Below are 14,352 nucleotides of genomic sequence, written 5' to 3'. Positions count from 1 at the left end.
AAAGTTGAAGAGCTAGTGTCCTCAAGCATGGCACATAAGCTCCACGTTTTTCTTGGAACACTGGGGACAAGGTGCTTGACTTTCTCTTGCTCACAGGGCTCCTGTGAGGGTCCAACAGCGTGAAGGGTCAGTGAGCTTGTTGACACTTACCATGCACTAAACAAATAGAAAGGATTAGTATAGAGATTCACAATAGTTGTTCATCTGCTACTCCAGATCAGAGGTGAAATAGCCAGTCGGAACTTTCCAGTCCAGTGCTTATTCACCAAGCAATGGCCCAGTGACTAGTGTCCAACTAGTGTCCAACTCAGTGATTGATGGAAAGCTAACTGCTGACTAGAAAGAAGTTATCAAGGTCCCATTGTCAAGCATTCCGAAGTAGAAACATAGGCAAAGGAAGTTCCAATCCCTCCAAAGGGGCCGGCTTAACCCGGGCATTCTCCAACCTGACATGACCCCCTGCCATTTCCTCACTTACTCCCACCAAACTCCTTTGTACCTCCTCATTTTCTTCCCAACCCTGTGCCACAACATCAATGAAATCATGGGCAAAAGGCACTTCCAAATCCTCCCCAACTTTCTTACAGCCAGTTGCCTGCAGTTTCAAGCTGTGGCTAGCTCTTCCGCTGCACACCTTGGCCCAACCCAGCTTCACTTTCTCCCAAAGTCCCAAGCAGAGGGTGAGCAAGGTCCATGACCCCCAGGAGGAAAAACGAAGAAGAAAAAAGGAAATGAAAAAGAAAAATTGACACCTAATGGGGACAGAAAAGCCATCAGAAATGTTTGTGGGTAGCACTCAGATCCTTCCTTTCTTTTCCAACTCCTCCTTCTTTCCTTCTCGCCAGAATGGGTTCTTTCCATCTACTTGCCACCTCATAATGATAAAGAGAAGTGTTCAACTGATTAGACTGCAGAATAACTACCAAATCAAATGAATAAAGGGAAAAGGGAAAAAAAATCAAAACAAAACTGTGAAGGGAGCACAGCATAGTGGCTCTGCTGCTCGGGGCCCTGGGAACTAGTAGATATGGTACAGCCAGTAAACTACGTTGAACAGGCCAAAGGAAAGAGGGAAGAGGAATCGGGACCACTTGTCAATCTTGGGGACACGGCTAGGGCTAAAGACATAGAAAGAGAACCCTTCATTGAAAGAGCACCCAGGGCTTGGTGGGCAACTATCCTCAGACTCTGAGCTACTATCATTCTCTTGGTCACCAGCCATGAGCTCCTCATCATCAAGGCTCCAGATACTGTGAGTATCACTCCTGCGTTGGTCTTCCAGGTCAAGGCTTCGGCTCCCAACATTGATGTCATCATGGAAGCTCTGGATCTCATCAAGGTCCCAGCCTCCTTCTAGCACACAGCTCTGGCCATGGTACATCATGCGTTTCCTGCTGGGGCCATGGCCATGGTTCTCATCCAAACTCAGGTCATCTTCGGAGTCTTCATCGTCATAGGTCTTAGCATGGTCAAGGGTCTCAGCACGGTTTCGGATTTCAGTAGGAGTAGCAGTGTCATCACTGTGGAAACCATTAAAGTGGACACCATAGCCATGAAGGGCCTGCTGGGAGGTGGAGGGGAGATCACTCAGGCTTTCTCCAGTGGCCAACTGGGCTCGGCCTGAGAGGGAAGACAGTGGACTGAGGCTTTCCGGGATGGCCAGCTGGGCCCGCTCTGAGGTGGACGCCAAAGAGCCGAGGCTTTCCGGGCTCGCCAGGGGGGCCTGTGCTGGGCTGGTGGGAAGAGAGCCGAATCCGTCTTCCACATTAATCAGGCCATCCTTTGAGGAGATAATGGATAGGCTCATCAGTTTCATGTCACCTAGGTGGATATGTACTAGGGGAGGGAAAAGGGAAGGGGCTTTCCTCATCAGCACTTGTAATGATAGAGCCATCTCCTCTTGGGGTCTCTGGAGCTCAAGGGGCTGAGGAACAGGACCAAGAGGCTGTTAGCATGCAAGGGAAGGTCATGGCGGTGACTGAACCGCTGTCTCCCTGGGGCAGGTAGTCCCTCAGGAGCATTGTGTGCTGGATGTGTGGCCACTCAAGCAGACAGGATTGGGCCCTCTGTGAAGGAGGGAAGTTGCTGGACATTGACATACTGCCCGAAGCAAAAGCTTCAGCATGGCCTTGGGAGTCTGAAGTGTCAAGGAAGGTGCGGTAGGCAGGCCAGCCCTTCTGGTGTCTGTCTTCCTTTCACCTGAGTTCACCTTCCCTCTGGCTTCATCACCTGCCCCAGAAACATGCAAAGTGGACCAAATTTAGCCCAAAGACCTGGAGAAATCTAGCTCTGCCACTTCTTGCCTTGTGCTGTTGGACAATGATCATCTATAAAGGAGTGATGATAATTAGTTCTACTTTGTTATCTGTGGTGGCTGTGTGCTGTGTATATGTGTTGTACATGTGCATTGTACATGTGTGCACAATGATTAAAAGAAATAAGAAACAAGGAATGGTCAAGTACTAAGCCTGGGCTCAAGAGGTGCTCAGGGAAAGCCGATTGTCAGTCAAAAAGTCAAACCTGCACATTTCCCACCACTACTTGCTGGTAGTGGTAGCGGGCTAGGACTCTTCTGGGTCTCCTGTATCGCCTACGGTGGCGCCGAGGTCCTTGGCTGAAGAAAAGGTAGTTGATGTAGACATACTCCATCAAGGACAGGAACACGAAGAACAAGCACACAAGGATGTAGATGTCAATGGCCTTGATATAGGAAATGTGGGGGAGTCTATCCCGCATATGTGAGTCGATGGTGGTCAGGACAAGGATTGAAGTCAGGCCTATAAACAACACAGCACAGGTTTAAGTCTCCTTTGAAGTTCTTGGCAAGCCATTGCACCTATATCCCATAGGATGGGAGCAAACACTATGTTTGGGGTAGTGTCTTTACCCATGTGCCCTGCTTGTTTCTTCTCCCCCATTTTTAAACTCAGCATATGCTTCACTGTGATTTATAACTCTGCCTCCACCTTGCCTTATTTGCCTTCCAGTACTCAGGACTTCCTGTAGTATTTGGAGAAGTTTTGTGAAACCTAAAACATTATACACATATAAAGGTTTAGCCCAGAATGTGCTTCTAAAGAAAGAGGCTATCCAAAAGATGGTGAAGACAAACCAGGGAGCTAATCTCCTTATTCAAAATGTTTTCATGGCTCCCCATGCTGCAACATGAACCTCAAAATCTTCCTGAGTATTTCCAGGCTCTTTTGGCTGCTTTCCTTGTCTTTCCAGGTTCTGTCCCAGGCATCTTGCAATTTAATCCACTTTTAAGGTACATCTGCCTTTAACTAGTCATTTACTTTTTGGGGAATGTCAAATCTTAAATCTGTGCCTTAAAGCCTACTTCAGATGAGATTGGGTGCGTTCAGGGTGGTATGGCCATAGACTTAAAACCTATTTCAAAAAACTCTTTTGTGGTATAGTTAATTTCAGCCAGCAAAACCTGGGTCACTTCCTTTTCTGGATGCTGAGAGCTTGTATCTTCACATTCCACTAGACACTTGTCAAGGGCATTCCTCTAGAAGCCCTCTGCTGCAGAGTAGAATGTTTTGATACATTGCTTAATCAAATGTTTATTATGCATATCTTATCTAAATGTATTAATTGTCTACCTTTTCCTGATTTAACAAATATAATCACATATTCAATAAATAATGAATCCTGGTACTTTGAGCCTAACATGCCAAGACTATCTCTGATTTTTTTTTTAATGCACATTTCCAATGTCAGTCTGTCCATTGAGGACTGGATGAGCACCTCTACAACACATATTAGAAAAATTCCTGTTTCCTTGTCTACACAGCATACACATGGTTCCCTTCCTTACTTTGATTTTGTTTTCTGAGAAAGATGACTCAAGTTTCTCCTTGGGATGGAGACAGGACTTACCAATTGTCACCCTGGCTGCAGAGGAATCATAGTTCATCCAAAATGATATCCAAGAGAGGATGGTGGTGAGGACAGTGGGCCAATAAACCTGTACAAGGTAGCTGCTGAATTCCCTCTGAACCTGGAACTTTAGTATCAGGCGCATGTAGGAACCTGGAAGGAGACACCCTAGTAATCAGACCCATATTACATAGAAATTGCTCTCCCTCCTTTCTTCCTTGATCCATGTTGGCTGAAGTTTGGGAATGGAAGAGATATGCTGCAAACATGGAGGCTGAACAGCCCTAAAGGGAGCACAAATCCTTTTCATATGCAGAGGTAAGCCATGGGGACTTCATCAAGGCAGGTTGGAATGTGTCAAGAATGAGGGAAACAGAAAGGAGGCAATATATAGCATAGGGGTCAAAGGCAGAAGTCCCCAGGATTTTATAGGGGTGTGAAGGGCCCAAAAAAGAAAAAAGGAAGGGCAGATCCACCTGTGTAGAAGTACACCTCCTTGCTAGTAATCGTCCTTCCCAAGAAAGAAAACTGAGGGATATGCAGCTCCTCAGTCATGTGGATAGCATTCTCATTGTCTTCCCAGGATAAGACAACATCTTCAACCGTGTAGCCATCTGGGGAGCAGAGAGAAACATAGTCTCAGAAAATAGGCACAGGCAGATTTCATGCCAGAGCAGTCTGTGAAAACCAGAGTGTGTGTAAAATTTGCAATCTTGGGGGATTGTTTATGGTTTGCTCAGTTTGTACATGGGTGAAAAAGTCTGAACACTTGGAAAAAGAACTTTCACTTTGGAGTTTCTTTGCCAGGAAGGAAAAGTATAGCAAAAAGATGGTATGAGCTCATACCCCCAGACTTCAACATAATTCCCCAATAGAACGAAATAAACTCTAAAGGTCACCTGTTCCCAGATGCCATATATATACAGCTATATATCAATTATCTAACTAGTATCTTTTTCTCTTTCCTTCTTTTTTCCTTCCTTCCATCATTTATCTGTTGATCATCTACATATTTAGGAGAGAGAAGGGGAGGAGGGAGTTAAGGATACATGTTGTCCCTCTCACTGTCAATTCTGCCTGTGGTTTCCTGACTACCACAGGTCAGGGGGAAGAAAAGTGTCCAGGAGAAATACATACAGCTCTCCACCTCCAGCTTGCAGGCCTGCTTGTCTAGAGGGTATTTGTGCAGATCCAGGGAACAGGCTGCTGTGGTGGTGAGTCTGCCAAGGAAAACAAGAAGGAAGGAAAAAGTGAGTCAAGCCCCAGCAAGCAACCATTCCTGAGGACACTGCAGGAGTTACCTAAGGATTGACCTATGTGTAGGGAAGAGAGAGAGAGAGAGAATTGGAGTGTGACAAAGACTGAGAGATCCGCAGCACTGCAACAAAGAACAGATGTCAGAAAATCATAGGATGCCAGAATGGGAAGGGCCCTTGAGACAAAGGAAAGCAGTGAGGCTGTTTCGAGAAAACTGTGTGCTGTATAGATGCTTCCAAGGCTGTGTACCTGCTGTGGAGGACAGGTATATAGTGTGCACTATGGATGTGAGCAGCAACCCAAGCCCTCTTCTATGCACACCCATGCACATGCCAGAGGACCCATGTGGTACTAGGAACTAGCAAAATGCCAGAAACTCTCTACTACCTCAGCTGGGAGGTTCCATCCTACCCCTTGTCCTGCCCCTCCCCTCTGCTAATCCAGTCTAGTCATTGTCAATCCTTGAAGCAATTACCATTTTGTGTACAGGGTAGCCAAGGCTCTCTGTAGAAAACTTTGAAAGTGGGGGAGAGGCAGTGCCAGGCAGATTTGAAAAGCAAGGAGCTCCTGTGTGTGTCCTTTAGAATGTATTTGTGGGATAAACATCATGAAGAAGGGAGCCTGCTGCAACTTCCCTAGGCCCCTGCGGGGACTCACCTGATGCCATACTGCACTGTTCCATCAGGGTGAAGCTGAAATACACGACTTTCCACAGTTACATCATGCACAAAAGCATCCTTGCTATTCACAAAGTAGCAGTCAGGGACCCACAACTTTTCATGCATCTGATAGTCCAGAGTCAAGTTCAGGTTGGTCTCATAGTATGCTAAGCGAGAATCCTTCCAGGTCTGATGAAAAATCATTGTGATTGTGTAGTCCTGGGGAAAGAAAAGTACATCCCAGTTGAGAACAAGATTGCCCAGCTCTCTATGCTCTGTGTGCACACACACACATGTGTATGCAAGTGTATGAAACATGATGAATATAGATGAGAACACAAAACATATGCATATTTAAGAAAAGAATAATAAAACGAAGCTTCTGGAATTAAAATCCAGTTTAAAAAACAGAACATTACCAATAACTTTCAAGCTATAATGTGTCCCTTTAGGAAAAACATTTTCCACAGTCCCCAGCAGTAACCATTAATTTAGATTTTGTGCAAAATTTCTTGCTTTGGCTTAGAATTTTATTGTTTATATATGTATTCCTAGAAAACATAATGCTTAGCTGGACCCAATTTTTGTATTTTACCCAAATGGAGTCATGCTGTGTGTTATTTGTAATTTATTTATTTCCCTCAGTACTTCATTTGTGAGATCTGTTCAGGCTGATGTGTGTAATTATAATTTGCTCACTTGCTCTCCTGGATAATATTCCCATATGTGAATATACCAATCATATAACTATGCAAAAGCGCCAAACACACCAATGATGTACTCACCAGATTAGTAACAATGCCACTGTCAGCAGCATTAGAAACCACTGTGGTTTCATTGTACACTTTACTAACACTGTTGAGTGTCTTTTCATGGTTATTAGATATTTAGTTTTCTTTAAAAAAGTGAAATTCCTGCTCACACTTTCTTATCATTTAAAAATTTTATTTATTTTTTAATTTATTCTTTTCAGATACACATGGCAGTTATATTGGTTTAAGAAATGTTCTTATTAATTCACAGGAATTATGTGTATTTTGGATATCAGTGCTTGGTGTTATAAATATAGTCTACACTGACTTACCCTTTGACACTTGTTATAGTTGTTTTGTTTTGCAAAACCAAAGTTCCAGGGGTTTTGGCTAGAGAGAATTTCACTAATAGTTGAATGACCACTATTTATGCTTACTATGTGTGCTTTTAAAAGAAATCTTTATCCCAAGACACAAAGATAGTGTGTCCTATATGATCTCTTAAAAGCTTCATAAGACTTTTCTTTTGTGTCTATAATCCATTTGGAACTGAATTTTTGAATATGATATGATAGAAGAGTTCAATTGATTCATGTTTTATTCCAAGGGGCTGCAGTTTCCCAAACCTACCTTGAGTTCTGTCACAGGTCAGAACAACCACAGTTGGCTTAAAAGAAGTCCCTGCTCCTTGTCCCTGTCCCCAATGCAGTGGCTGGAATTGACACTTACCATATTTGTTTCTGAGATCTGTTCAATGCTGGAGACATAGATAGATATTTTCACAGGCACAGGGGCACCTACAGTACAGGAAGACACTATTACATGAAGGTTGGGATAAATGTGAAGATCATAGATTCAGGAGCCCGACTACCCAGGTTTGAATCTACTTTGCTGTGTGCCCTTGAGTAAGTCACCTACCCTCTCTAAGTCTTAGTTTCCTCATGGGTAAAATAGGGGCAATGATAGCAATAATCTCATAGTTAATGCAGGTCAAGCACTAAGAGCAAGGCCTAGTCCATGATAATCTGGAAGGAAGCAGTCAGAGAAATGAAATATTCATTTTCTAATAAAAATTGAAAAACAATAATCACAAAAATAAGAACCAGCATTCCTGGATAGGTGTGAGTATAATTGAATTTGTGAGTATATTTGTGTGCAGGTATGTGTCAGTGTGTGAGCATGTCTGCATGAGTGAATGTGTGAGCATGTTTCTGTGCTTCAGTGGATTGTGTAGGAGTTTTACTTATAAAACATGTAAGTGTATAAACTGTTGGTTTGTGGGAGGAAATATAGGACTGTGAGCATATCTGTATGAGTGAGTGTGTGGGCATGTGTGTTTGCATTTTTATGGAAGGGAATAAGTGAGTATGTCTGTGTGTATACACGTTTGTGTGGTGGTGTGAGTGTGTTTGTGGGCTAGTGAATGTGTAAGCATGTGCATGTATCTGAGCATATGTGTGGTGTAGAGAAGAGGGTTAAGTGCCTCTATGAGTCTACTTATCTGTTAGTGGCTTTTTAAGAATGTCTGTGTGTAAGTGAATGCGTGAACATGTTTATGTGTGTGAACTGGTTGTGTTGACATGAATGCATGTAAGCCTGTTGGTGTGCTGTATGATGTGTTCATGTGAATGGCTGAATATGGTAACATGCTCATGTGAGTGAATGGAAGAGCCTGTGTGTAAGTACCTTAACATGCATGCCAGCATGTCCATTTGTGCATGTGCATGTGTATATGTGGGCATGTATGTGTGTGTGTGTGTGTGTTCATGTGAGTACACCTGAGTATGGTCCTGGATGTGGGTGTATTTGTGAGTGTGTGAACATGTCTATGTGTGTGGGAGTGTTTGTGTGTGAGAATGTTAATGCATATGAATAGATTTGCTAGTGTGTTTAGGTATGTGGGAGTGCTTGTGAGTGAATGTGTGATTGTGTTCATGTGTGTAAATTTTTAAGTGTATTCTTACAACTGAGCATATTTGTAAGTTAGCTAATGTGTATATTTGCACATTTCACTGAATTTTGAATATTCTGTATATGTATATAGGTGTTATTCTTCATTAATATGTGTAAGTGAGTAAATATGCGTATGTGTTTGAATGTGTAAGCATGTGCGTTTGTTAGAGTTTATGCCTGGGTATGATTGAATTTATATGTCTGTGCATACAGGCATGTTTATGTCTTATTGTGTGTACATATGAACATGTTTCTATGTATTAGTGTGCATATTCATGTGTGTGAATTTGTGTGATCATGTTTGTATATGAGTAAATATGTATTTTCATGTGTGTATGTATGCATGCATGGGCATGTTTGTGTGTTAACATATAATTGAGTGTATGCTCCTCCTTCTGTGAGTGCTTCTATGTGCGTGAGTGAATTCATGACTGTTCATGTTACTGTGTGTGTATGGATTACTGTGTGTGTTAATGTGCAAGTGTGACTTTGTGAATTAGTATCAGTTTTTGTCTTCCTCCTTGGTTTGTTTTCAGGTTTAGGTGTTAGCATAGTCCACTATAAGGAGTCAAATATGATCATGGATATGAAAATATGTAGTAAACTGTCAGGCACTGTGGACAGATACATTTTTATTATACCCTAATTGGCTCAAAGCTGTCTACACCAGCCCTATAGCAAAGCCATTATTCTCTGTGTATGACATCACACTGCTGCTAGGGAAACACGCATGATGCTTGCAATTTAGCCTGCTGCTTTCACTGCAGGCTGACTGCCCAGAAGCTGAGCTGCAAAGAGGGAAATGTGTTATTCCAAGCCTGATGCTTCAAAGAGCAAAGTGCTACTGGGAATAAGCGTATGAATGGCAGCTGAGAAGTAAATGGGCTTCTGTGTTAGGGCACAGCCCAGACTCCAGCATTCAGGTCTATTGTGAACAAGCCCCAGGAAAGTGCTGTGTAGTGACATGGGTTTCTAGAAACACAGTTATTGATTGCTGCCTTTCAGGCCTTCTGCGTGCCTTCAGAGGTCGGAAGCTGTGTTAGGCAGGCTCTGTTCTCCAGTGTCAGATTTTCTCTAGACAGTTCCATACCACTCAGGCAATTCCTTCCCTTGTGGTAGAATGCTGCAGACCTAAAGGGCTAGGGCAGAAACCTGCTCAAAGGCTCCAGCTGAAGGGGCAAGTTTACACTCCCTTCACCACACCATGATCTATAGTACAGGGATGCAAACTAGAGGAAGGGGACATTTTTCTGATTTATCCATAAGTGGGCCATCTTATGTGCTAGGATATAAAGAGGAATGAGAAACATCTCAATAAGGAGTCTCAATGCCATCTCTAGGGTAATGACCTCAACCTTAAACCCTGTTACTGTCTTCCCCCTCTTTATTTTCCTCTTCTCACTACTTCCCCAAAAGAAAGTCATAAGGCCCCTTTTTGACTTGGACCAAAATTAGGTGAGACCCTTGTGTGAGCACATGTGCGCGCACGTGTGTGCACATGTGTGTATGAGAGAGAGAGAGAGAGAGAGAGAGAGAGAGAGAATATATGTGTGTGAGACCAAGCAGGAGCACATGTGAAGGGAGATTAAGCTGTCACAGATATAGAGGGGAATTTGATTGTGTTTAGTGGGAGGCTGAATTGGGAGTGGGGGACCCCAAACCCTGAATGCCCTGGCCCAGCTAGCTTTCTCATCAACTTCCCCACCCCCACCAGGCCTGGAGTGTGTAGGCCCCCTTCTGTGTAAATGCTACAAGGTTCCCAGTCATCCTTGCCCTCCTGCCATCATCTGCTGTTTTGCCAAGGACCTATCTTTTATCAGACACTCCAGGTCTGCATGCCCACAAAGCTTAATATAATTCTTCTCTTTGAAAGAGGGTGGTAAGGGGCCTCAGATATAGTGAACCATGCATGCCTGACAATCCCTGGAGATCAACTCCTGGTCCTGCTCCCTCCCCTTGGCCTTGGATGACTGCAGGGATGGTAATCTGGCCCCCAAACAGTGTGGAGACTAGGCCTGTGGACTCCAGTGGCTATTGGTTAGCTTTTGCTGAGAAATGTGAGAATGACGCAAGGAGAAAAGGGAAGTAGCCATTCCGTGGTCACCCACCAGCACTTGGTGCAATTGATGCAAAGGCCAGTGCCATACATGGGGATGCTGGTTACACTCTGGCACCTGGATTCCTAGGGGACCACACAGGAGGGGTGCTGCTGTCCTGGATGTGTAACTTTAATGAAAGAGTGTGATTTCTCTTCTCCCCTCCCCACCCGAGATGGGCATACTCACCTAGGATCCCTTGGTCAGTGCCTTCTGCCCTCAAGTTAGAGAAGGAACAAAGGAGAAGCACCAGCTGCAAAGCCTTAAGGGTGGTATTCAGAAACCCTCCATTCATATGCACAAACGTGGACCATTAGCAGTGTTAACCCTTTAGAGTAGGTATCTTACTGCGGGAAGTTGGGTGTTTTTTGTTTTGTTTTCTTTTTTTTTGGCTCACTCTTTCTGTTTTTTAGCTCTATTTCCTTTGAACTAGAAAGTGACTAACTCTGATTTGATATGCCCCAATTTGATAACCCCAATTTGATATGCTCTTTCTTTTGTCTTTCTTTGGTGTAGGGTTTCTGGGTGTCCCCTGGGCCAGATTATGATACTTCTGCTCTGGAGATCTGAGAGTTTGCTAAAGAGTTTAAGTTTTATTTGTCAGTTAGATAAAGCCATCACAAGTTCTTGAGTGATTAGGATGGATTTTAGACAGATCACACTGTGTGCAGTGTATCTAGTGAGCGGAACTTGGTGGGAACTTTCTTGGGGAAAAGTGACCCCAGGTGGAATTGCCCCAGGCCTAGGTGAGCTAGGTAAACTAGAGGGAAAAGAGATGACGTGCCCAACTTTGTATTAGCTGAATGGATAGAGTGGCCAGGGTACGAAGAATGTGCTCAAATAGACAAATGAGTCCCCCCCCCCACCCCGCCATAAAGCAGAAAACTGTAGCTGGAGCAGCACAGGGCACTGTGTCCTACATGCCCATTTCTGTAGTCTCCCTCTAACCACACCATTGTAAAGGAGTAGGGAGAGGGCAGAAGGCCTGCACATGAAGGCAGGGATGGGGATAAATTCCAGGACAAGAGCAGAAGGCCTGGGGTTGGGGGCCTGGGAATGCTCCCTTTCAGGTGTCTCCAGGTTCAGGAAGCTGGGATTGGGGGGCAGAGGTGTAGAGATTGGGGTCAGTGTACAGGGTGGGGCTGGCTGGCCATGTCTCAGTCCTATTCCATGTAACACAAAAGCCTCTAGGGTTTAGAAGTGCTTACCTCCAAAATTTGGTCTCAATCTGACATCATAATTCGACAGCACCCTGTCCAAAATCTTATGAACCATAGCTTCATTTGCACAATTTTTGCTGAAACAGAGAAGTCATTAGTAAATGCTGGTTGACTTGTGGTAGCCTTGCCAGGGCCTTCCCTGCTCTTCTACATACGCAGACATGTCCAGTCATATGTGTATGCTCTCTCTCCCTCCCCTCCCTCCCTGCAGTGAGTCAGCCAGAAGCACAGCAGTGACGCAGACTCCTCTTTCCCCCTTCCCCTCCCCCCTTTCAGCTTTAATCTTGAGGGTGGGGCGGGAGGACTGGATCCCTGTTACTAGGCAAGACTAGAGTGTGGGGGAGGAGGGGATGCCAGAGGAGAGTGGGCAAGTGGGGGCCTTCAGAAAACTGCATTACTTCAACACCCTAAGGATCCCGACCTTGAGACTGGCCTGGATGCTGCTTTCCAGATTGGTGGGGGTCCTCCTTCCAGGGGTACCTGATTGCCCCAGGAAACATCATCTCCCACTCTTAGCCCCCCCCCCCCCCCCACGGAGCTCAGCCAGTGTTCTCTAGCTCAAAGACATGTTTCTTCTATGTGTACTGGACATTATTTTGGTCATGTTTATGTCAACCCTGTTTTTGTATACCTGTTTTTAAGACTTGGCATATGGCATATGATGCAGGGAGAGAACCTTGTTCATATAGCAGAGATTTATGACCCTTATTGAACCAAACAACTGCAGATTCTTGAGGTTCAGAACCGTCCTCGAAAATATCTATTCTGGAAATAGGTATTTCTCACTAAGCATGTGCTTCCAGCTTGGGGGTTTTTTGGGTGAGCACACGTATGTGGACCCCGCTTGGTTTTGCAGAGTTTCTGATATGCCCGCCCATTCACCTAGACCTTCAGCAGGGCTCTTGTCCCCAAAAGGGCTTGCGAATGAGAATAGGCCTTGGGCATCACTGTGATTCTTTGACGCATTGCCCCTGCAAATCTGTGTGTGTGCGTGTGTGTGCATGTGTGTTCACTGGCGCAGTCTGATATGTTGAGTTGAGGGCATTGCAGGGCTGTCTGCTGGAACCTTGCCCAGAACACCCCCACCCCTGACATCTGAAAATATGTTCATTTCTGGTTTTCCATTTAGAAATCATTCCTGATCTTCCTCGAGTACAAAATTCCATTTTGCAACATTCCAAAATGTACACATAAATTATTCTCAAATTAAAGCAATGCATTCCCGCCTGTTTCTGACCACACATTCCCCATGTGCCAACACTCAGGATCTGTGTCCACCACAAATGCACATTTCTGTGTGATCTTCATGTAAGGGCTGACTGTTTAACATCTCTTCAGATACCCACAGATCCAAACAAACTTCAAATCAAACACACAGAAAAACCTCAATCTTCAAATATTTTCATAGGCCACAGGATTATACCATTACAAAACACTCATCAATGGCACTGTCTGGGCTAAGATGAGGGCGAATTAATAATTTTTATTTGCCGCATTGGAAAGAGCCCCTCACCCCTCAACACACACATGCACGCGCACACACCCGCGCTCGTCGCCGGACTCAAACAGGTGTCTCTCCTGTCTGTTTTGTAAATTTCCCATAACCCCATACACCCCTAATTCCACAGGTGCCAAAGAACGTGACTGAATAAAGCTGCCTGGGCCTTTAGTCCTTGGGGATGGTTCGTAAGACCCTTGGGTGAGGGTGCCCCTCACCCCCCACCCCCCCCACCCCATGCCTCTGGCTGCCATTTGGCATACCCGGGCGCAGTTAGGCTCCACGGTAACAGGTGGGCTCCATCTCAACTGGCTGTCCCTACCCCCACCCCATTCCTACCAGGGGTGGGCAGGGAAGGTGCGCATACTAGGCCTCGGCTAGCACCCGTCCCGAGTCCCACCCCCGTAGCCCGCTCCGTCCAAGAGGCCCGAGGCGGAGGCCGTCTGCCCTCTCCTGTCCCCGCGGTGCCCAGGCTGGCGTCACTCACCAGTTGAAGAGGTCCAGGACGACTTCGGGCATGGTGGAGGAGAACTCGAAATGGAATTTTGGGGTGGGACTGGGGTCATAGCTCTCTGCGAGCCAGGTTCTGATGAGCAGCAGGAGCGCGGCGGCTCGCAGCATGCCTCGGATGCCCATGGCTGCAGCGCTCTGGGGAACGGAGGGCGGGGGGGGGGGGGACTGCTGCGGACAGCTGAAGAAAGGGATGGGCCTGGGGCAGGGAGCGGGTCAGTATGGGGCGCAGCGGGGCGGGATCGCTAGATCCTCCGCAGAATCTTCTCTAAGGAGAGAGCTCTAGGGCCCAGCGAGCAGGGAGCACGGGAGTCGGTCTGGAGCCCGGAGCCCGGAGCCCAGGAGGAGCAGCCACCTAGCAGCTCTCCCAGACTCGGCGCTCCCAGGGCGCGCCTGACCGCTGCGAGGTGCGCTCCGTCTGCGGCCGCTCCAGGCTGCAACTGGGCACCCAGCGCAGCGCGACTAGCTCCGCCCACTCGACGGCAGCACCGGCCGAGCCAATCAGGCAGGTGCCAGGAGCCG

The 14,352-nt window shown here is 45.9% G+C and overlaps 1 protein-coding gene across 1 annotated transcript; it reads right to left on the bottom strand.

The window, feature by feature from the left end:
- Nucleotides 1-676: 676 nt before the first annotated feature.
- Nucleotides 677-13,956, bottom strand: Gabrq (gamma-aminobutyric acid type A receptor subunit theta). Its single transcript, XM_077107338.1, has 9 exons — nt 13,808-13,956; nt 11,811-11,899; nt 7,283-7,350; nt 5,800-6,020; nt 5,023-5,105; nt 4,362-4,499; nt 3,886-4,038; nt 2,521-2,777; nt 677-1,780 (listed from the first exon to the last, which is right to left on the bottom strand). Exons 1-9 carry the CDS (start codon nt 13,954-13,956, stop codon nt 1,019-1,021), a joined length of 1,920 nt encoding a protein of 639 aa, XP_076963453.1. The 3' UTR covers nt 677-1,018.
- Nucleotides 13,957-14,352: the final 396 nt, after the last annotated feature.

Source organism: Callospermophilus lateralis, chromosome X (assembly GCF_048772815.1).
Source record: "Callospermophilus lateralis isolate mCalLat2 chromosome X, mCalLat2.hap1, whole genome shotgun sequence".
NCBI lineage: Eukaryota > Metazoa > Chordata > Mammalia > Rodentia > Sciuridae > Callospermophilus > Callospermophilus lateralis.
The sequence above is the reverse complement of the archived record's forward strand: the minus strand, read 5'-3'. Positions and strand labels throughout refer to the sequence as shown.

Excerpts from the sequence above, each read along its gene's own strand:
- Gabrq (XM_077107338.1), bottom strand. The coding sequence starts at position 13,956 with ATGGGCATCCGAGGCATGCTGCGAGCCGCCGCGCTCCTGCTGCTCATC. Across the intron at positions 2,778-3,885 it reads TGCAGCCAGGGTGACAATTG|GCCTGACTTCAATCCTTGTC; the intron begins GTAAGTCCTGTC and ends TGTTGTTTATAG. Across the intron at positions 1,781-2,520 it reads TAGTGGTGGGAAATGTGCAG|GATGGCCTGATTAATGTGGA; the intron begins GTTTGACTTTTT and ends ATCTCCTCAAAG.